Here is a 24178-nt window from a genome sequence, read left to right on the forward strand (position 1 = left end):
GTTCAGAGTGGTCATAGTGTTGCTGAACTGTAGTGGTGATTGGGGTTTTGCTGTTTGAGCAACTTTGCCCGTGCTTCCCCTTTACTGACTTCAGTCTCGTGATTCACCACATGTACTTCCTCTTTTGGCTATCCAATGTACCTCATTGCTCCACAGCTTTGCATGTCAGCATCCACTTTCCTCGAATCAACTCTGTTTCAGAGAGTAGCCACTCTCTCTGATAGGACTCTAGGTGGGTTGCTATGTGCTTGTAAGTGCTCATATCCATGGTATTATTTGAGGGCTTTATGGTATAATTCTCTCCCCTCATGAGAAATGATAACAACTTTAGTTTTGTCTATCTGCCACAATCATTTCCAAGTACAATGTGAACTCTTCCCTCTACTGCCTCACTACAATGCAGTGGTGCAGCTGGTAGAGCTGCTGCATTACAGCTCCAGCTGACCCAGTCCAGTCCTATTTTCTGGTGCTGTGTTGACTTTGCATGTTCTCCCTGTGATTGCGTGGGCTTCCTCTGGATGCTCCGGTTTCCACCCTCATCCAAGAGAACTGTGGCTGGTTGGTTAATTGGCCACAGTAAATTGCCACCAGTGTGTATAATCTGGGAGGTCTTAATGGGAATGGGAACATGAAAAGAATTAGTGGGGAATGGGATTGCTCTGTGCACTGGCATTGGCTCAACGGGCCGACCAACGGGCCTCCTTCTATCATATACAGCAATATGGAACTATGGTAAATACGATCTCTATTCTTTGCACATGTTATTTGTCTGGCTTTATTTGTTTCAGCATGTAGTAGCTCAACTGAACGAAACAGCCCATTGTCTCTGTGCGCACGTCCACATGGGAGGGATTATGCCCAGTGCTCGGGAATCGTATTCAAGCACATCTTTAAATTTCAACCAGTACTTTTAACACCATGCCTCTGTATCTCTCTAAGATGCTGGAAAATAGTCAATACTTCAAACTAACAACACATGTACTGAACTAGAGATAAATCTTACAGTGTCAAATTGGCATTTTCTTCTTACTGGCTCTCTTTTCGGAGACAGACAAGCTCCTTGGAAAGTTCGATAAAATGTTGCAAGGATACAGAGAGCAGTTGATCACATGATACAATTTTTAAAGCAGTAGCAACCAACATTACAAATGACATAAATACTGTCCTTCTCTCATGCACTCATCTGGAAGATGAGGCTGAACATGCTGAGCAATGGACAGCTGAGTCGCCTTTCTTCTCTACCCCTAGCACTGGTTTACCGTCCTTGTTTTGCTAGATGGTGCAGTATGAAGAACACAAAGCTTAGCATCCATTTTTGCTTCATGTATAATGGTGACAAAGCATGATACAGGCAGTTAAAAACTCACCTGAGGAGGCGTGACATCTTCCACTATTATCCTGGTACTTACGTGGCTCTTTGACGTGCTCAGCTGCTATAGTGAGAGCTCACTGGTGCAAGGAGCTTAGGAGGTTAAATTGCAGCTAATGAACCCCAATCTATTGCTCCAGGCAATGCTGCCGCACTGAAAATGGCAGGCAGTGGGTTTCCATCAGGGTTTGTGTCTCAGGCGCTAAATGCTATAGAAAGCCCTCTCTAATGGTTTAAGCACAGTCTTTGGAATTTGCAAGGTGTTTCAGAAGTCTGCAGTGAGGTGCGAAGTCAGGTCTTCTACTGAGAGAAAAGCAACAAACCAACATGATGTGCTCTTAATTCTCTTGAGACTGTTTAGGAATGGCTGTAATTTGGATCTTTTAACTCCAATTTATATCAGTATGGTGGAAATTGGTGCTACGGACATAATGACTCCAGGAGAAAGTTCAGGGATAACATAGATTACATATTGAGGTGCCCAAACCAATTTTCTGATGGTTGTGAATTCACCTGGAAATGTTCAGTACCACAATTTACTCCATATAGCAGATTACTTATATCAATATAATGCTATAAATGTGGAAAAAATTATCCTCAGATGCTTCACTTATGTGTATAAAAAAAAACAAAAACCAAGCCAAACAGAGAAGTTAGGAAGGATGAACAAAATATGGTCAAGGCTGATTATATGGATTGTATTAGAGGAGATTAAGGGGATAAATTTCAGTAAATAGGATTTTGGGGTATGGTACCAAAATAGGAGACAAAAGAGAAGCTGAAGTCAGAAAGTTTAGGAAGATTCTAGGGCTGGAGGAGGGTCACAAGGCAAGAAAAATTTGAGTCACGGAACATAAACAGCCAAAACAATAAAAAAATGACAGAAGGATAGCAACCAGCCATGTTGAAGTGGTTAACATAGGTCAAGCAGTAATGGTAAGAAATATGATGTATATCTTTACCATGTCAGGAACATTTCATTTGTAAGCCCTGTTGAAAAAATGGTACATCTACTGGAAATAATGTCAATAAATTGAGTTGTCACTAAAGTGATCAGTATGTAATGCATCCGAGCCAATACTAGTTTCATTGCTAGTGAGACTGGCGGATTGTTGCCTCCCACACCATTCTAGGCATCACTTTCACCTCCCCATAAACATTAGGGACAAAGGCACAGTTTCTATTTTGCTGCATCTGTCTGTCCCATCAGAATAGTGTTAAGGGACCCACCAATAGAGATACTACTAGGTATAGATAATTGCCACAAATATAAGTGCCAAAACCACTAGGTGAGGCATGACAATGCTTTTCACAAAAATCATTTCATTTGTAGAATTCCTCTTTAATTTCATATACACTATTATTTCCAATATCCTTATGACATTGAAGGAGGCCATTTCGGCCCATCAAGTCTAAACCAGCTCACACAACCCCATTCCCTCACCAATTGTTCCCTGTAACCCATCTTCCCGACACTTCCGTCAACTCTCACTCACCCCTCCCCAACACACATCTTCTCAGATTCTACCACTCACCTACGCACTAGGGTAATTTGGAGTTTCCAATTAACCTACCGACTATACATCTTTGGGATGTTGGAGGAAACCAGAGCACCTGAAGATGACAGGGAGAACATGCAAGCTCCTCTGGAGGCCAGGATTATACACGGGACACTGGAGCTGTGAGACAGCAGCTCTTCTGCCTGCGCCACTTGGCTTCTCTAATTGTGTAGTGGCAAAACGGAATGATATACAAAGAGTATTTGTCTTACTTTCCATACGTTCATGCAGGAACAGAACTGATTGTGGCTGAAAGCAATTAATACATGTATATCATGTTTGTAACCATTCTGAATTTCAATTTTAAATTGGATTGAGAGAGTGAGGTTGTGCTTGGAAGTAAAGAAAACCACAATGCCAAAATCTGTATTGACTTCCTACCTCAAATGCTTGTACGTGACCTGGATAGGAATTGCAGTCCATGGACTCATCTCCTGCTAGGTCAATTCCCACCACACCATCGTTTTCATACTTCTTACAAAGTTCAACAACTTCAGTAGACCAAGCTAACAAAACAAAAAGAAAAGCTAAAGTTCCATACAACTAACCACTTACTCAGTCAGATTTTGAGCTATAAAAGGGCTCGACATAATAATTCCACAATAACAGTCAGGAAAACTTGAGGGAATTTCTGCTCATGAAACACTTACATATTGTGGCTTTCTTTTGTAAATTGCAACAACATAGTGGAAATATGAAATATTAACATTTCAGATAATACTTTTATCTTAGTAGAAAAAAATTACCTTCCATGTGGCGCATGCAACAGAGAATTGACCTCACTTTGATGCCAAAATCCTGCTGCCCTCTCTGAAAACCCTGATTGACTATCTTAACAACTTCATCTGGACTTAGATCACCCCTAGGAGATAAAATACAATTGATATTCAGATTACTGATAATAAAAATAAACCTTAAAAATAAAAGAATGGTTTAAATTTTGTTTTTATTTTGTTGATGTTGTTGAAGGGGTAGGGCTGGCTTATTTGGAAGCTTATATGTTGCCAAGGGACAATGCACTGATGAGAAAGGAACAGTAAACAAACCACAGACAAAACAGCTATGGTGGAAATTTTCTTGTTTGTTAGAAAGAAATGCACAATTAAATTGTGGTTGTGCCATATGCTCCACTTCTGAAATTCAATTCCATTCGCAGCCACTAACTAATTTATCGCACATTTGGTACGAGTAAGCCATGAAATCCAGCTGCATTCCAACAAAGCTATAAAAGCTGACAACATCGTCCTTGGCCCCAGCAACGGACTCCATAGTTTATGAGCAATATATGAATGTCCCAGATCATTCACAATTTCAGCAACCCATTTGGCTTCAAGCTAAGTTTACCTCTTTAACACTTCCCAGCTCAGCCAATCTATTGTTAAAATCATCATTCATGATTCAGGTAAAAGCAAGATTATGAGGGATTTGAAAACAAAGAGGAAAATTTTAAAATCAAATTGTTGGTGAAGCTAAAGCCAAAATAGTTTATTATGGGTCAATGAAAAAGTTACACTGTATAATTGATGAGTTTACGTTTAAGGCAGCTGGAAAATTGAAGCCAATCAGGAAAGCACTGCAATTGGTGAGCACAGTTTGGGTAACACAAATTCACCCTTACAAAATTCACAAAACCATTACCAAAAAGACTGAGATACAGAATAAAAATTCACTCTTACCGAATTTATGTGAGAAAAAAAATAAACATAAAAATGCAATAGAAACAACGTTTTGTCATTTTTTGTCAAGGGTGTGCATTACGGAAAATTGTAATACAGGCGGTTTTCTCAGAAAGCAATCCCTCCGTAATGTGGGGGTATACCGTATTAGAGCAGCAACAGAATATGGTAAATGGTATTCAAATTGCACTAGTAATTCCATTGCTAGTTCCATTCAGTTTTAAAATATCTAAATTTATAATACAAGCATCAGTAACAATGGCCGTAAAATGGTTGGATTATTGTAAAAACCTAATGTTTACTTATTACATTTAAGGAAAGAAATAGGCACCCTTACTCAAACCAGCCCACATGTAGAATATATCAATATGGCTGACTCTTAACTGCCTTATGAAATGGCCTGGTTGGCCTTTGCCAAAACAAAACCAAAATGTACCGGAAATACTCAGCAGGTCATGCCGCATCCATGGGGAGAGAAACAGAGTCAAGGTTTCGGGCTGGAGACCCTTTGTCAGAATCCTTCATCTTTGACCTGAAATGTTGACTCTATTCCTCTTCCCACAGACGTGGCCTGCTCAATATTTCCAGCATCTGCAGTTTTTTTTTTGATTTTCACTTTAGCTGATCTTTGCACTGTGTGCTTATTATATGATTATTTAATGCATTCCGTACTTGTCAATAATAGCCTCAACATGAATTTTGAACCTACAGCTCTAGCTCATTTGGTAGCACTCTTGCCTGACTCAGAAGGTTAGAAGTTTAAATCTCACTGATAAAATTTAAGCAACACACAAGGAGTTCTGCATTCTCACAGATAATTTACTTCACAATGAAGATGCAGGTCATCTGATCTGAGCAGGTTGCTGTTTATGGAGCTTATTATATTATAATTGGTTGCTATATTTCATACATTACAACAGTGATTATACTTATTCATTGGCTTTGGGAGGTTCGGAATTGGGACCAGTGCCAAAGGCATGGAAGTCTTTCTTTATGAAAGAGTCCAAGGCAACACGAACATTGTTATCGATTTTTTATGTCTTTCTGGAAATCTAAAACAAAACCAGAAAAATCCTGTAAATATTCAACAGGTCAGGCCGCATCTGTGGGAAGAGAACTTAGTTAACTCCTGTTTCTCTTCCCACAGATGAAGCCTGACCTGCTAAGTATTTACAGCACTTTCTGTCTTCATTTCATAACAGGCAACTTGTTATTCAATAAACTTTGTTAAATGTACCCATAATAAGCCCAGTAAGATTCAACAGAGTGTGATTCACAGACCTGGTAAGTTCCAAGGGAGTGTGGGAATTGGGGCCTTGATGTGTGAAAGGGCACACAAGAAGTACCAGCTTAGTTATAAGGGAGCATGGGAACCAGCCCCCTCCCCCACCTCAACTCTAGTGTGTGAAAGGGAGTGTGGGAATTAGCATCCAATGATCCTGATGGCAAACCATCAGGACTTCTGAATAGATGAAAAGCAAATGATCGTACTTTTACTGCACATTGCGGGAGAAGTGTGGAAATATTATACAGTATTGAATGGAACAAAAATATTTGATTCCTTTTAAGGATGTTATTTTAACAAACGATTTTAATTGAATCTACTTACTCCGAATGTCCCCATGGAATAGGATGAACATTACAATTCGCCAGATAATGTGGACTGTATCTAGCTTCAAAGTATATTACTCCTTCATTTGCTTTGTCTTCCACAAGTTCATAAGCTATTTGCTGAATAGCTTCTCTGCTACCACTGGAAAATTAAATGTTATTAAACATAAATATTTTGAACATTTATAAAGTTCTACCTCATTTTGAACTTTGCAAAGTAGCTGAAGTGGTACAATTGCTCCTGCTAGTTCAACACTGAACTCACTGTTGTCAAGTCACAAGAAACATCAATCTGCTAATTTCACCAACTGCTAAAATTTCACATTATCTGAAGAAACTAAATAAAGCTTGGTGAATTATTTGGACAACAAGCTATCAAATTTCTATCACAGATGAAAAACAAATTTAGTAAAAATATTTTATTGATGAATAATCAATACAAATTTACGACAAATCTATAATGAATTTATAGTTGAAATAATATTTATTCAATTTTAATATAGTGCTGCTGCAATGTTTTTCTAAAGCTTTTTAAATAATGTTTAATGATAATCCAAATGATTTGCATCATTCGAAGTACTGCAGTTACTCATAATTGGTTCAAAATAGTATTAAAATGTAAGCTTTGTTTGAACAAAACATAATTGGTCCCAATTCAATATATGTTTTATTCTAACTATAATAAAAATATACAGGCAACATACAAAGCAAACAACTTTTTGATCCAAGCAATCCACATTACTACCTGTGGAATGAGGAACAGAATTAATGCTTCAATTCAAAGATTTCTTAGAGCAAATCATGAAACATTAATTTTATTTCTTTCTCCACTAATGCTACCTTATTAATAGCGAACAGATAGCACTCTAGTGCAATGGAAATAATTGTAAACCAAAAAAACTATTTACTATATATGTATATTTTTCAATTAACAAAGTAGAATTCTTGCTAGAACTTGGTTGATTTCATAATACAGAAAATAAAGTCACCCCACTGTGATAGGGTTAAATACCTTATGTAGGCAAGCAATTCTTGAAACCAGCTGGAACTAATTTGTCCTTATTATAGTCCTAACCTCTCTCAAAACCTTTTCCCTGTACTGCTCACCACCCCCCTTCACAACCTCATCTTTTCCCCTCTCTTCCACTCCCAGAGAGATGAGGGAGTGGGGGTGGGGTAATTGCCTTCCACCAGTTCTTTTGGATAAGTGGCTCCTCATGCAACAAATAAAGCTAGCACCTCTTGTGATTGAAGACAACGTTAAAGGTTTGAATATCTCCAGGAAACAAATTTTCATTACATCAAACTAATTCTTCTTATTATAAACAGCATTTTGTTTCTTTACACAAGCAAACAGACTAAGTCAATATCCCAGGAGGTTGCACCTTTCGTTAATTTAAACCCATGTGGAATGAACTTGAGATATTAGGATCATAGTATAAATTTATCCTTTAATTACATATTCTGAGGGAACAAAGAATAATCATTTTTGTTTTTTTTATGTGGAAATTGGGAAAGGATAGCAATATAAGGCATTGTAAAATATGTTATGAGAATATACTTACGCAATCACAGGCATATAGTGGCTGAACTTTAACAAAACCTCAGTGAGAGTTGATGGTTTGCTACAGGATATAAGTTTCTGAAGCTCATCTTCATTTTCTGTTGGCAATTGGATTTTCCTTTTCCTAACGTAAAGAAATTCCATGAATTTTTACGATTACAGCTATTTCTATAAAATTCAACAACTTGCATGTAATGACATAACAGGGAAATTCAAAAATAGGCAAAAGTAAATCAAAATTAGGCCAGGAACAGAAAAGATAAATGAGGTGATCAAAAATGAAGTCTTATAGGGTTTTTAAAAGTGGAGGTAGTGGGGAACGGGGCAGAACTGAGTCACAGAATCATGGCAATTGCAGAAATGAATTTTGTCAATGAACACATTGCCAAAACAAAAGAGCTGGAAATCAGCAGGTCAAGTGGAGACACAAGAGAATGCAGAATCTGGAGCAACAAACAATCTGCTGGAGGAACCCAGCAGGTCGAGCAGCATCTGGTGGAGGAAAGGAACTGTCGATGTTTCAGGTGAAAACCCTGCATCAGGTCTGAGAGTGGAGAGGTGAGAAGGCCAGCATAAAGAGGAGAAGTGGAGTGGTGAGAAAGGAGTCTGAGGTGATTGGTGTACTGAGGAGGGGCATAAGATGACAGGCAGGTTGTGCCAGGTAGGGGAGGGGAACAGGGGTGCAGTTGGGAGACAGTGGTAGGTGAATGATAGATGGAGGCAGACAAAGAGAGAGAGGAGAGAGGAAAAAGGTGTAAAAACAGATGGCGCAAAACTCTTCATTAACAAAAAAACCTCTCATCATATCTCCTCATTACTTTCCCATCTTCAGTGGAACTAGTCCTACCATCTCCAGTCTCCCTTGCCATTATTCTGATGAATCTACAATAAATGGCCTCTGTAATTTTAATAGCTTCTCTATAAAGGAACATCCAAAACGACACAAAGGGTTTTAATTACTGATTATTCATGTCTTTGTACAATCCCATCAACCAACCTTTAATCTTATGGTCTATATTCCAACTCATGAATTCTAAAATGCTGTTAACATTTTAAAAGCTTTTTCTCTCTGCACGCGCAATTGTGCGTATAAATTCATATACTGCTCCACTTGTCCACATCATTCAGCTCCTCTCAACTGAAAGTATATTCACACCCTTCGATTTCCCTATATTATAACCACGCACACATCCATGGTAAACTGCATCTGCCAACGTTTACTGGATTCCACCAATGTCCCTGGCTTCTTCAGTCCCGCTCACTATCTGGCAAGCAGCCCCCACCAGCAAATGCCACCCCAACCTCTGCAGCACTTGCAGATTTAAACCAATGCCCAAGATCAAACCATCTGCATGCCCTAAAACCTAAAGTCGTAGTGATCCTTGGAGCCTTTCCCAGACTGAGCAACATTTGTTTGTTCTCTTGGTTTCTAATTATCTGTGAATATTCCATCTACACTATTATATTCCTTCTTTTACCATGTGCCCAACATTTCCTAACTAGCATTGAGTGTACTTTGTTGCTAAATACTCTGAAAACCTATACATTTGGTCTACTTTACCCAGTCACTCACACATTGCTTCAATTTGTCAGCTATAACTTCATGGCTCTTCATGAACAATCCACGGTTTTACAAATATTCACTCATGCTGTTTCAAATTATTGATTAGAAGTATTTGCATTATCCTTAACAATTAGAACCAAGTGGTTCTATCATCTCTATTCTTTTACTCTTTTTATATGCATATGAATTCCTTTCTATTTACTTTTACTAGTTTTAACATCCTTTTAATGTGAATGATTTTGCTCCTTTTTGAACTACTTTAACTTTTCACAACACTTTTCAGAATCTTATGATTTTAATCCTAATTTTATCAAATGCTAACCTTTTAAATGTCAGTTTAATCTATCTCATGGGATATAGATCAGGTACAGATATGGGCAGGGAATTAGCAGATGGAGTTTAATCCAGCCAAGTGTGAGATGTTACACTTTGGGAAGTCAAATGAAAGGAGAGAGCATACAGTTAATGATAGGCCCCATAAGAGCATTGAGGTACAGAGGGATCTTGGGGTCCAAGTCCATAGTTCACTGTAAGTGGCTATGCAAGTGGATAGGGTGGTAAAGAAGGCATATGGAATGCTTACTTTCACTGGTAGGGGTGTTGAATATAAGAGTAAGGAAGTCATGCTGCAGCTATATAGAACTTTAGTCAGACTGCACTTGGAGTATTGTGTGCAGTTCTGGTCGCCCCATTATAGGAAGAATGTGGAAAGGATGCAGAAGAGGGTTACCAAGATGCTGCCTGGATTAGAGGGTATGAGCTATAAGGGAAGGTTGGACAAACTTGGGTTGTTCTCCCTATAACGTCAGAGGCTGAGGGGGGACCTAATAGAGGTTTTTTAAATTATGAAAGGCATAGATAGGGTAGACAGTCAGAGTCTTTTCCCCAGGGTAGAAATGTCAAACACCAGAGGATATGCTTTTAAGGTTAGACAGGGGAAGTTTAAAGGCAACGTGAGGGGCAAGTTTTTTTTTACGCAGAGAGTGGTTGGTGCATGGAATGGGTTACCAGGGGTAGCAGTGGAAGCAGGCAGTTTGATGGAGTTTAAAAGGCTTTAGATAGACACATGAATATGAAGGGAATGGAGGGATATGATGATACACAGGAGGAGGACGTTTGGTATCAATTGGCATCAAGATCGGCACAACATCGTGGGCCGAATGGCCTGTCCCGTGCTGTACTGTTCTATGTTTATTGTTCAACGCCCAGTTCTCTAAAATGTTCCCTTTTCATCCTGCAGGAAAAACATTTAATTTGGATTCTATAATCTTGTATTTGTTGATTCGCCTGTTGGTTCATTTTTTTAACAGGATATTGGAGATGAAAGATTAAAACTTTCTCCACTCAAACTGTCTTACATGATGAGTGTTTCCAGCACTTCCTGTTTTTCTTTCTTTATTGAAACCTCTTGCTCACTACTGGCTCCTTTGCCCTAGTCAAAAGCTTTTGGATTGAAACCCCACTCAGAGGCTTAAGACTCAATCACATAATCTGGCACTTCGGTGGATGAACTGTAAGATCTCACCTTGTCCTCAAATGTTTCTGTGATCTTATTTCATTCTTCCTCCAAGTATCGCTCCCAATCCTTCCCTCAGCCATGTGTTCTTGTGAACTCTCCTCTTCTCCCAATTACTGTTTATTTCTTACTTCCACCATCAGAAACTGATCTTTTATTCTAAAACCACTTTCCCTGGCTACGTAGTTTTTCAACTTCAGAAATCCACTAAAGTCAGATCTAGATCTCCACACCACTGCCCATGCCTTCCTCCCTGTTCCCCCTTTTCTTCTGGTTTGCTTTACAACGGAAGTACACTCATGAATGGAATCTTGCTATCTTTTGCCCACCTTATTGAACTGCACTTTCTCTGAAGCTGTGACACTTTACTCTGTACTGTTATTGTTTTTACCTGTCTACATCAATGCACTCTGCACTGACCCAATGTAACTGCACTGTGTAATGAATTGACCTGCACAATCAGTATGTAAGACAAGCTTTTCACTGTACCTCAGTACAAGTGACAATAATAAACCAATACCAATAAGATCTTTAATTTCTCTGTGTGTAATTTCTTAGGGCAAGTTTTGTTTGAGGGGGAGAACACTAATGGAAAACTTAGGTTCTTCTTGTCACTGCATCACTTCTTAGAAATTTATACAGCATCTTGGTGTTTACAGAGCAACAAAAACTGAGGAAGTCAACTGAAATGACTTGCTGAAAATAAAACAGAATTGGCTGAAATAGGGAGAAGAAGCAATCTTTATTCGGAAAAGAAACATATACCAGTGAGCAGAGGACTTTTGTAAAACCAACATGTAGGCACAGTCCAATGAGCTGAGAGAGAAAGTTTCTGCACCGGAGCAAAGGAGTCTGAAAGAAATTGTCTGAGTGGAATGCCATGACAGATACATCATTTCAAATTTTATTTCTCGCTAAGTGGGGTGTGTAGGAGTGCAATAGACTAATAACATAATAGAATGGATTGGGCAGCAGCTGCAGAGCAGAAAGGAACCATTAGCAACAACAGGCAGCAAACCCCAGCAGCAAGGAACAATGACTGGAGCAGATAAAGCTTGCAGGAGAGACAAAAGCAACATCCTGTGGCATAGTAGTTTCTCAAAAGGAAGTTTTTACTACTTCTGGGAATTCCAATAAAATCTAGTAAATCTCCTATGGAGTTGCACCCAGCAGTAAATATCAAAATGAGTGGCCTTTACATTTCAAATGCATTGCTTTATCAATGTGCTTCATTTATATCCATCGATAAACTTGAATATTAAGAATATGCAAGATAACCAGTGGTGACCGGTGGTGTTCCGCAGGGATCTGTTCTGGGACCCCTGCTCTTTGTGGATTTTATGAGTGACTTGTATGAGGATGTGGAAGGGTGGGTTAGTAAGTTTGCTGATGACATGAAGGTTGGTGGTGTTGTGGATAGTATAGAAGGTTGCTGTAGGTTATAACAGGACATTGTCAGGATGCAGAGCTGGGCTGAGAAGTGACAGATGGAGTTTAACCCGGAAAAATGTGAAGTGATACGCGTTGCAAGATAGAATTTGAAGGCAGAATACAAGGTTAATGGCAGGACTCTTAGCAGTGTGGAGGAACAGGGGGGATCTTGGGGTCCACATCCATAGATCCCTCAAGGTTGTCGTGCAAGTCAATAGGGTTGTTAAGAAGGCGTATGGTGTGTTGGCCTTCATTAGTCGGGGTATTGAGTTCAAGAGCCGCGAGGTAATGTTGCAGCTCTATAGAACTCTGGTTAGACCACACTTGGAGTATTGTGTTCAGTTCTGGTCGCCTCATTACAGGAAGGATGTGGAAGCTTTAGAGAGGGTGCAGAGGAGATTTACCAGGATGCTGCTTGGATTGGAGAGCATGTCTTATGAGGATAAGTTGAGTGAGCTAGGGCTTTTCTCTTTGGAGAGGAGGATGAGAGGTGACTTGATAGAGGTGTACAAGATGATAAGAGTGAACAGTCAGAGACTTTTTCCCAGAGCGAAAATGGCTGACACGAGGGGGCATAATTTTAAGGTGATTGGAGGAAGATATAGGGGGGATGTCAGAGGTAAGTTTTTTTTACACAGAGAATGGTGGATGCGTGGAACACACTGCCTGCAGAGGTTGTGAGGGCAAATACATTAGGGACATTTAAGAGACACTTAGATAGCCACATGAATGATAGAAAAATGGAGGACCACGTGGTGGGAAGTGTTAGATAGATCTTAGAGCAGGATAAAATGTCGGCACAACATCGTGGGCCGAAGGACCTGTACTGTGCTCTAATGTTCTATTGCTTAGAAATGGTTCTAATGTACATATTTCCATCACTGTTTGTCTTCACACGAGGATCTAGATATTGCCTAATTGTCGACAAAACTCAGATATTACTTAGACTGGTCCGTTATCAGGCTGAGCAACTTCGGTAGAATTAACAAATCAGATATGTACTAAAAAAGTACCTTTGAAGACATGTTGTTGATATTGCAAGTCAATATTAAAAGGGCCAACATGTAAACTGTTAGGAAAGCTGAAGAGGGAAGTGGCGGCAAGTAAGCTCTACAGAGTGGGGAGAGAAAGTATGGGAGTAAGTAGGAAAATCACTGTCTAATTACTTCTGATCAGTACTTTCAAATACTGAAGCTTGTAGGTGACTGATTTAGACATTCTACAATTGACTGACAAGAGTAGAAAAGCTTTTGTTAATTCTTATATAGTTTCATACTTTAATACAAAATGTATTTGAAGTTAGCTTGTCAAAGCTCTGCTAAAAGAGGAAGATTGTGGCAAAACTTGTGTTACAAGTTTTCTCATCACCCAAGACTGCACAAACCTCATGACATATTGGCAAACAGCAATTAAAATCAGTCATAGAAAATTAGCAACTGCTTTTAACTATTCTTGCCAGAGGGTTATGGAGTAGCAGGGGACCAACTGCCCAATTTAACACATCATCCAGCTTTTGGTATTGCTAAGATTCAAAAGGTGTAATCACAATCTTAATGATTGCACCTGCCTTGGTCTTAATCACTTTGCTTGTTCTTTAATTTTCTGGCTGGGGCACTGCACCACTCTGGTCTGGTATCAGGGGAAGAGTGGCCAAGCTGTCCTTGGATTAGTGCAAGATCCAAATCCACAAAACTAGCTGGGCCAGACATTCAGTCTGAGCTCCCAGGTTAGCGATACTATGGGAAGAATAGGTGTACTGACCACATGCAGATCCATTAATTAGTGACTGAATAATTAATATAAGTGTTAGTCCAGGTGAAGAGAAATAATAGAGAGGCAATGGAGCTTTGGTTCCCCTCCCCTACCTGATTTGCAGGGTTGCATTCAAAACTTCCCCCAAAACTCATTGCCCTTTTAAGTGACTAGCAATGGCCCACCCACCTTGCCATCCAAACAGTCAAGCCAAGAGACATTTCTGGAAGGCCACAGCAGGAGTATTACTAATCCCCATCAGCAAGCCAGGGCAGTGATACCCCCACCCTGGTGGTCAGCTGTGAAGAACCTCGACAGCAGCCAGCAAAGCCAGAGCGCCAACCGACGGAGCGAAGATGGCACTGGCACCAACCGAGGCATGAGACCAACCTCCGTGAAGAGCAAAGAACCCTGGACTCTGGGAGCCCAATGAAGATGCCTATGACCAGTCCCAAGTGTGATGGACAGTGAATGGCACTTGGACAGACAGTTAAAGCCTAAGTATTGTATAATTGTGTGTGCGTCTGCGTGTGTAAAGCTGCATTTGCACTAGAATCTGACTTGTTTGCCTTGAAAGCATAAAACACCCAGGTAAACACATTTAAAGGGCTATTGGTTGAAGAGCTCAGAAAGAGTAGAAGCACCAAGCAGATACTTATTCATTATGCACATATAGAAAAAATGGTATTGTTACATACTTTGCATAGTACAAAATAGTCTTAAGTCTTATGGCTCCATCCAGGTGCACATGAAGCTCAACCTGTAATGAATTACATAATGTTCATCAAATCAGGAATTTTCAATATTTTAATTTTTTTTTTGCAAAAGCAAAAACCAGCCCCTCGTGGCACAATCCACATTAATGATTTCAAATAAGAGCTTTTGGAACTTGAACTGAACACTATGATATTTTTCATAGGGCACATCCACTATTAAAGAATGCATAAAATATCCATCAAATGTTTAATTCTAATAGTAAATTGGGACTAGTTGAGAAACAAATACTTAATTAGTGTCGTTGTACGTAAAAATCACATTAAAACAAAACATTCAGCACATTTGTCCAAGGGGCAGGCGGTATCGTTCACAATGCCGTATCCTGACGCCTTCCCCTGCTGGTAAGATGTCTAAAGACTACTCACTACCAGCAGCAAACAGGAATTGCCACAGTGTCAGGAATTTGTGACCAGACTTTGCAGTGGCATTCAAATGCTCACATCAGTAGCAACGACTTCGGCAGCTTGCAAGAGAGACTAGTGGTTCTTTGCGGGCAAGGGAAGAATCAGCAGGACAGGAGAGCGCAGAGGCGGCAAGTGATGAGTGAGACACAACAGACGACGCGCCCACAGTTTCACATCTCACCACAAATGCAAACAGGCATCCCTGATGCGTCCATTGGATGAGTTTTAAATTGCTGAAATGCATATAAAAAGTGAATCGATACCTTTTATTTAATATTCTGCTTTTTTATTATTTTCATTGGGGTCGTTAACGGGGGTTGCCCATCTGTAGAGTAAAACGCGGGCTTTCACACCGACTGGAGCGGATAGTTAGTTAGGAGGCACTCCATTACAGTTTGAAACTCGCAGCTGCATTGTAATCTAGTTTTACAGCCCAGCGTAATGCTGGAATAAAACCCATCGCCACTCCCTCGAGGAAGCAGCTGCGCCTGCACTTCCCAAGCGGATCAATTCGGACTTCGGCATCTGATAAACGCCCCAGTTAATACCCGCGCAAAACAATTTTACCAGAAAATTAAAGGTACATTTTTTTTCCATCAGACTATTCGAGTCCCTGAACCAGCCGCTTCCATAGCAGGAAAACTGCATCGCATGATATCAAAGTAAGTACGGTTAAAGGACGTTTTGAAAACTTTTATTAGAACGACTATTTAAAAGTACTGTTATACGGGCATATACAAATTGAGCATGCACGCAATAAATACAATCGATGTAGCAGGATGGAATACCACAGAGTTCATTTGAAACTCCCTTATAGCTCTCGATTTCGTGGCAAATGGCCACCACTTTGCCAAGTCCCGTTGGAGCTTTACCTTGGGTTTGGAGAACGGTATTGGAGATTTCCCCGCCATCCTCGGAGCATGGAAGTTATGGGCTAACAGACGACTCTGCTGACACCAGGCAATTGCAAGCACGCCTCTTCCCACTCGATTGCTCAAGATATTGCTCCTCTTTTTTTCCAAGGACGAAGAAGCCCAACATTTAATGCAACCACTTTTTAAATCATTGGTCAAAGTTCCAATCGTAGATAGTTTGCACTTAAAACCACAGCTTTCAATTCAAGTGGCTAACTGTATTTTTGTCAGATAAATAAAGCACAAGTAAAAGATACTATCGTTGGACCTACTATCTAACCACACAGGCTCTTTTTTGGATTTTTATTTTCAGAATGTGCTAATCATCGGCTGCCAACTCTAATCAACTTTGAAAAGGCAGTTGTGAACCACTTTCTCGTACCGTGACAGTCCGTATAGTGAAGGTAATCCCACTGTGCTGATGGAGAGGGAGTTTCAGGAATAGACCTAGCCATGGCAAGAGAACAGCGATGAATTTTCACATCAGCAATGGTGTGTGAAACGGACACCTGCGGCTGGTGGTATTCCCGTGCACCTATTATCCAGACCCTTGTGCTGGCAGAGGGTTCAGGCTTGGAAGTTGCTGTCGAAGTAGTCTAGATGAGTAACGGCAGGACATTTTGTCGATGGTACACACTGCAGCCACTCTGCGCAAGTGGCAGAGGGAATGAATGTTTAGGTGGGGGATGAGTGCCAATAAAGTGGGCAGTTTTGTCCTGGATAACGTTGAGTTTCTTAAAAGCTCAGAGCTGTGCTCGTCCATGCGAGTGGGGAGTTTTGAAAGGCTTTTGAGTATTCGAAAAACTTTGGGGTCCCAGGAGGGAAGGTTCTTGCTGCAAGACACCCAACCATAAGACCATGAGAGATAGGAGCAGAATTAGGCCATTCGGTACATTGAGTCTGCTCCGCCATTCAATCGTGGCTGATTTTTTTCAACCCCATTCTCCCACCTTCTCCCCATAACCTCTAACCCGCTTACCAATCAAGAACCTATCAATCTCAGCCTTAAATATACCCAATGACTTGGCCTCCACAGCCCTCTGTGGTAACAAATTCCACAGATTCACCACCCCCTGGCTGAAGAAATTCCTCCTCATCTCAGTTTTAAAGAGACTTCCCTTTATTCTGGGGCTGTGCCCTTGGATTCTAGACTCTCCTACTAATGGAAACATCCTCTCCATGTCCACTCTATCTAGGCCTTTCAGTATCTTGTAGGTTTCAACGAGATCCCCTCCTCATCCTTCTGAACTCCATCGAGTACAGGCCCAGAGACATCAAATGCTCCCTCATATTTTAAGCCTTTCATTCCTGGAACTATTCTTGTGAACCTCCTCTGGACCCTCTCCAGGGCCAGCACAGATACAGGGGCTCTGATCCCTTGTAACCACAGTATTTATTTGGCTGATCCAGTTGAGTTTCTGGTCAATATTGCCCTCCAACATCCCCGCCCCCCTCAAAATATTGGGTGACTGATAGGTATAATACCATTGAATGTCAAGAATGGATCGCTAATCTATTGTTGGAGATGGTCATTGCCTGGCATTTTTGTGGCACAAATATTACTTGCCACTTATTAGCCCATGCCTGCATTTTGTCCAAGTTATGCTGCCTATAGGCATGGGCTGTTACATTTGCTGAGGAGTTCTGAAAGAAATTTACATTGTGCAATCATCACACATTCCCACTTCTGACCTTACAGTGGAAGGAAAGTCATTGCTGAAGATGGCTGGCCTGGAATATTGCCCTAAAGAGCTCATGCAGCGATGTCCAGGTGCTGAGATAAATGACCACAATCATAACCATTTTCCTTTGTGCCAAGATATGATTCCAACCATTGGAGTATTTTGGCCTTGATGTCCATTTACTTCCATTTTACCTGGACTCCTTGATGTCATACTTGGTTAAATATTACCTTGATATCAAGGACAGTCACTCTCACCTTAGCTCTGGAATTCAGATCTTTTATTTATATTTAGACAAAGGCTGCAAGATGATCTGACTGGGAAAATTATAACATTAAAAAGTAGAATGGCATTTTTTGGGGGTTCTTTTTCCTTTAATGTGGTACAATTGTAATGAAAATTAAAATAAGCTTGTATTTCTGCTAGTGAATTTTTTTATGGTTTGCCACATAGCAACTCAGAGCATGGGGATCAGTAAATGAATGACCGTAAATTTTGATGGAGAATGAAATAATGTAAAGTGGGTTGTTGTTTTACGGTAATGATTTTAGAGGAGGGCATGAAGGAAATAATGGGACAAAGAATCTAATTAATGGAATCTGAAGAGTAAGTGTGAAATAAATAATGAAGCATGTAATGTCAAAATAAATGAGCTGGAATAATAGATATACTAAATAGATGAATATATAAATCCCACAGTTCAATACTCTATTAACCTCTTGATTAATACTTATAACTTATCTTTTAGTGATCAATGTACATTGACACCTCCATCTCTACTCTTCTTCACCTCCTTGTTTCACTCTTATGAATATCTAGGGGCAGTTTTAGAGCCTTGAAGTGTGTGCTCCAGTAAGGTGCTGGCTTGAGTCCCCAAACATCAATCGTTTAGATTTGTTTAAACAACAATAATACATCAATAATACCCCAAAATAATTCAATTGTTTGGATTTGTTTAAACAACAATAATGTTTTGCATTTACACTTGAGGAAGGAAAGTAAGGTAGAGATAAAAGGGTGTAGGAAGCAAATTTCAGAACTCAGATCCTGGGTAGCTGATGGTGCCCTGTGGTGAAGCATTAAATGTAGTAATAATCAGGAGGCCAGAGCTGAAGTGTGGAGATTTGGAGATAGGGAAAGGCAAATCCATGAAAAGGTGGGAATTTCAGAATTGAGGCAGTGCTTAAGCAGAGCAAAGCCAGAAAACACTGGGAGGATGGGCAAACTGTCGGAGATGAGCAGCAGAGTTTTTGTATGACAACAAGCTTAAGGAGGGCAGAACATGGAGAATGGACAGGAATACATCAAGGCTTCAGGTAACAAAAATCATGGATGAGGGTGGTACAGCACAAAAGCGGATTATTTAGATATTATGCGGGACCTTGATGTGTGCAAATTTCTTGTCATGAGTGAGTATATTTTATTAGCAGTCTGAGATCATGGAAGAGCTACATAAATGGAATTCATTACAGGCAGTTCTGCTAATAAACAGGACAGCTGTGTTCCTAAGAAAAGTCACATTATAGAAAATTAGGGGCTGGAGAGTTTCAGACTCGCAGTAACAAAGCTATTTTTCCCCACAGAATTTTCAAAAATAAGTGTTTTTAATTTTGCTTTGTTTTGTTTTAATTTTGTTACTGCAGGCTAAAAATACTAAAGACTGTATGTTCCGTTGTTTAATAAAGTATCCTTGCACAAGTGTAAATAGACGTGATTGCTGGTCAATTTCCAATGGTCTCCCACAGTGAAACCAGTGGCCTGTATTCTTAAAAGATAATGATATCTGATTACTGCGGGGAGGTTACATTTCAACAGTTTTCTTTGCAAAGGCTGTTTTGTTTTCCCCAAGACAGCTTTGTTTTCTGCTTGTCAATTTCCAAAGTAGCTCTTAAGTGGCTCTCCTTCCTGATTGAAATTGCATTATAATCAATTCGACCCACTTAATAAAAATAGTGTTCCCTAATTCATCAATCGTATTATATCCAATTTGCGTTATGGAAACATGTTATATCAGAACTACCTGTGGTTATATATTGTAATTACAGAAATTTAGCTCAAATGTCCATGTGTTATTTTCTAGACTTCTTTTCTTCTTCAGTAATCCCTCAGGATCAAGGATGATTTGCCTCCACTCCAGTTTTGTGGGATCCAAGGCCAATGTGGGAACTGCAAACTCTTTCACAGATGGGACACAAAGTACCTGAGGGGGGGGGCGTGAGTGAATAGTTGGTGAGGTGGTGCGTTCCTTCTACCACCTCTATGTGCATCTGATGCATGAATTTGAGGTTCTCAATACCAGCTTTCTCCACTTTGAGCAGTCATGGGCCAGAATTTCCCAGGAATCAGTGGGAATGCTACACTTCTTCAAGGAGGCTTTGGGCACATCCTTGAATCTATCCCTGGTAATGTCTTGCTGTGACAGGGAATTGAGTGTCTGTTTTGAGAGTGTGGTGTTGGGCAAGCAAACAATGTGGTAGTGGGTGGCACAGTGGCCCAGGTTGCTGGAGCTGTTTCCTCACAGCTGCAGTGACCCGGATTCAGTCCTGATCTCCAATGCTGTCTGTGGGGAGTTTGCAGATTTCTCCCTGTGACCATGTTATTTTCCCCGGGTGTTCTGGTTTCCTCCTGTATCCTGCAGACCATTTAAATTGCCTCTAGTGAGTAGGTGAATGTAAACTGGAAGGAGCTGATCAGAGTGTAGGAAGAATAAGATGGGTTTAGTGTAGGATTATTGTCAAAATGGGTGCTTGATGGGTAGTTGGACTCAAAGGGTTGAAGAAGCCTTCCTAGTGTGGCCAATTAAGTATAATGTGGGCATCAATTCTGGGGATGTTGGCTTGGAAGAGGACCCTGATGTGCTTCACTTGTCCTTCCAGTAAACTGAGGTGGTAGTATATTTCCAGTGCCTTGAGGTACCCACTGTAGGTTGTCCAGGTCTCAGAAGCACATGGTAGGACAGGGATCAGGAACACCAGGTAGACCATGAGTTCTGTGCCAGGTCTGAGGTCTTGATCTTTAAATAGTCTTTTCCTCAATCAACCAAAGATTTCTAGGCAAATAAGTCTTAATGAATAGTAATTCTTCAGATATAATTAACAATCTGTGAATATTTACCTAACAAAAGAACTCTAAAATTGAAGTGGTGCTTTGACTAATGATGTGGTTTTCCATAAAATACAGTTACATCCCCAACCATTCACTGTATTTATATTTATAGAAAATGCTTATAATGGGAGACGTTGTTCAGATGGAAATACAAGATGGCTATCTAGATTCTAGGCTTGGGTAAAGCTGTCATCATCAGGCCGAGATGGTGATGGCTACCAGCAAACTGGGCAACTCTGTTAATGGGGAGAATGACAGAAAATCAGTGAGTGGTAGCGTGGTATTGCAGGCAGTGAGCCAGGTTTAAATCTGACCTGCAGTGCTGTTGTGGAGTTTGCACATTCTCCCAATGACTGTATGGGTTTTTCACAGTGGCTCAAGATTCGTCCCACATCCCAAAAATGTGGGAGCTGGTAGATTAATTGGTGACAATAAACTGCCCGTATATTGTTCTGGCAGCTGGGAGAATCAGTGGGTGTTAGTGGCCAGATGTAAGAGAATAGGTTAGATTGAAGTAAGTGGGTAATGGGAATGATGGGATTGCTGCCATGAAGTCAATGGGCCAAACACCTATGCTGTCATAGAATATGGCAAGTTAAAGAAAACTGTAATTTGAAACAAAAAAAAGATATCCTCAAGGATAAGAGTCTATTTGGCATAATAAAAGCATGGATGATCAAAGAGATACATGGAATCACAAAAAAAGGGATCTAAATTCTACCATCTCGACCATCCATTGATCACTTCCCCTGATATCTCTCCCATCTGGCTCATTCTTGAACTCTGTTTGGTAATGTTCCTGTGAAATGTATTAGGGAATCATGTTACAATGTAGTTGCTATGTAATTACAATTTGTTATTGTTGCAAATAGTGACCAGCGGTACTCCACAAGAGACAGCTGGGTCTACATTTATTCACCACATTCATAGAACACTTAGGTGATGGGATGGAAAGTTACTTTGCCCAGATCTGCTGATGATTCAAATATATGTGGCATTGTAGGTAGTGCAGATGAATGTATAGAATTACCTAGATTATGTGAATGGACAAAATTATGAAAAGTGGATTTCAATGTAGCTTTCATTGCAGTAATTTAATCCACTTTGGATCTAAAAAGGATAGGGTAGAGTTCCTCCTAATGGTGAAATACTGGAAACAGTCCTGGTGTAAAGAGGCTTAAGAATGTATGTACATGTATCATGAATATGCCATTGACAAGTACAAGAAACAATCAAAAATGCAAATGAACTTTTATATCTGGAAGACTACCATACAAGTCATTCCCTCATTCAGAGAAAAAGCAGGAAATACTCAGCAAGTCAGACCACAGCTGTGGAAAGAGAAACAAAGTTAACGTTTCAGATTGAAGACCTGTTCTGATGAAGAGTCCTCAACCTGAAATATTAACCGTTTCTCTTTCCACAGATGCTGCCCGGCCTACTGAATGTTTCCAGCATAAAGTTTCGGTAATTATTTCCAAGAAACAAAGTTTTGTAGGACACATAATATTTGACAGATTTTCAGACTTCTAATTTAACGCACTGAATCATAATGGAAATTGCTCAATCTATAGCATCTGAAACCTATTGTAGAACAATAAATTGGTATCAGTCGTTGAGGTCAGGGAAGGATTAAGGGACAAATCAAGGAAAGGAATAAACTAAACTATTTTCTTAAAACTCAATTCATCCAATTTTTCATGGCTGTTCATCAACACCCTGCTCCATTATCTCCCGGTGTCTTCTACTGACCAGTTTCATCTCTAGAAGTTCTCAAACAGATTGTTTCCAGCCAACTTCATATCCACTTCATCCCATCTATCATTAATTGGCTCGTCAATAATTTTCCCTCCAAAAGTAACTGTTTTCTGACAATTCCACAACATTTAGCTTGATTCACAACTCCTCTCATAATGTTTTATAAAAAATACTCTAGATAACAAAAAAACAGAAAATGTTGAAAATACTCAGCAAGCCAGATAACTCATTATCATAGACCTTTCATCTGATGAAATGCTCCCTGTTAATGAGTTGATTCATGCTATGCTAGATCATGATCTGTATAATAACTGAGAAGTGGCAGGTAAGATTTGCACTATAGGTAAACTAAGCAATGACAATCTTGAACAAGAGGGAGATCAACCATTTCCCCTTGACCTTAATTTCCAACTCCACCATCCTCAACATTTTGCCTTGTGTCACTGAGCAGAACCTTTACTGGATCAACCATATGAACACTATGACTGCACTGGGAGTACAGAGGATATCTGTAATAAATTTTGCATGTCCTCACATTTTCTTTTGAAATGGAAGGAGGCCATCAGGGCCATCCAGACTATGTCGGTTCTCAAAGGATTTCCACCAGTCCCATTCCACCACATATCCCTGCAACCTAATCTTTCTCACATGCCCATCAACCTCATTTCTCCTGCCAACCACTGACCCTTGGGGTAATTTACACCAGCTAATTAATCTACCACCAGCAGGAAATGTAGAGGATCATAGGGAGAATATTACTAACTCTATACTAACCCCACAGACAGGATTGAAGCCAGGTTGCTGGAGCTGTGTGGCAGCAGCATTAACTGCTGCAGCACTGTGCCATTCTTCTTCCAACTCGTTAAATCATGTCCACCTTATACAAAGACTTCATCAAGAATCCGACTGAAAACTAAACATTTGCAACTTAAACAATAATAGGAACCTTATCACCATCTAGTACAGAGCAGTGGACTTGATTTTTGTGTTTACCCGGGATCCAAAATCCACATTCACCACTATATTAAAAGTGTTATATAAATACAAGTTGAGTAGGATCAGGCATTTTAATATTCATCTTTGTCCTTATTTTCCAAATAGTTTCTTCAACTACTGTATTCTGAAGCATGAATAAGCTTTCATTACACTTTTAGGGAGCTTCTGTATTTTGGCTTGTGCGAAACAAAGGAATTGCATACATTTCAAAATAGTTTTTTGTGAATTAAGTAGGAATGAGATGAATTAGTGAAAATGTGCAGTTGTCAGTGTCTTGCAAAACCTGGCATGAACAGATTTAAGATTAATAAAAACAATGATAAAATCCAAGGGAGCACAGATGCCAAAGAACAAATGTAAAATTGGCAACTTAAATTTCCTTCAGAATCTTTACTGTGATGTGGAGGAAATGAGTAAAGCCGAAACTATTTTGAACTGTGGTTTTTGCTTTGGATGAGTCAGTTAATTTCATATGTACTTTTTGAGAATAAATGATAAAT

General features: G+C 39.9%; 1 protein-coding gene across 2 annotated transcripts in view; it reads right to left on the reverse strand.

Annotated features, from left to right (window-relative positions):
- The window catches only part of LOC127574240 (adenosine deaminase-like), a 36220-nt gene extending 20026 nt beyond the window's left edge, over positions 1-16194 (reverse strand). For both annotated transcript variants that reach the window (XM_052023067.1, XM_052023068.1), the window contains exons 1-6: positions 16096-16194; positions 14741-14802; positions 7781-7903; positions 6214-6357; positions 3675-3790; positions 3310-3434 (exon numbers count right to left, since the gene is read on the reverse strand). In XM_052023067.1, coding sequence (XP_051879027.1) covers positions 3310-3434; positions 3675-3790; positions 6214-6357; positions 7781-7903; positions 14741-14802; positions 16096-16134 — 609 coding nt within the window. In that variant the 5' untranslated portion in view covers positions 16135-16194. The remainder of the gene's footprint in view (positions 1-3309; positions 3435-3674; positions 3791-6213; positions 6358-7780; positions 7904-14740; positions 14803-16095) is intronic.
- Positions 16195-24178: the final 7984 nt, after the last annotated feature.

Source organism: Pristis pectinata, chromosome 9 (assembly GCF_009764475.1).
Source record: "Pristis pectinata isolate sPriPec2 chromosome 9, sPriPec2.1.pri, whole genome shotgun sequence".
In the NCBI taxonomy this organism is placed as follows: domain Eukaryota; kingdom Metazoa; phylum Chordata; class Chondrichthyes; order Rhinopristiformes; family Pristidae; genus Pristis; species Pristis pectinata.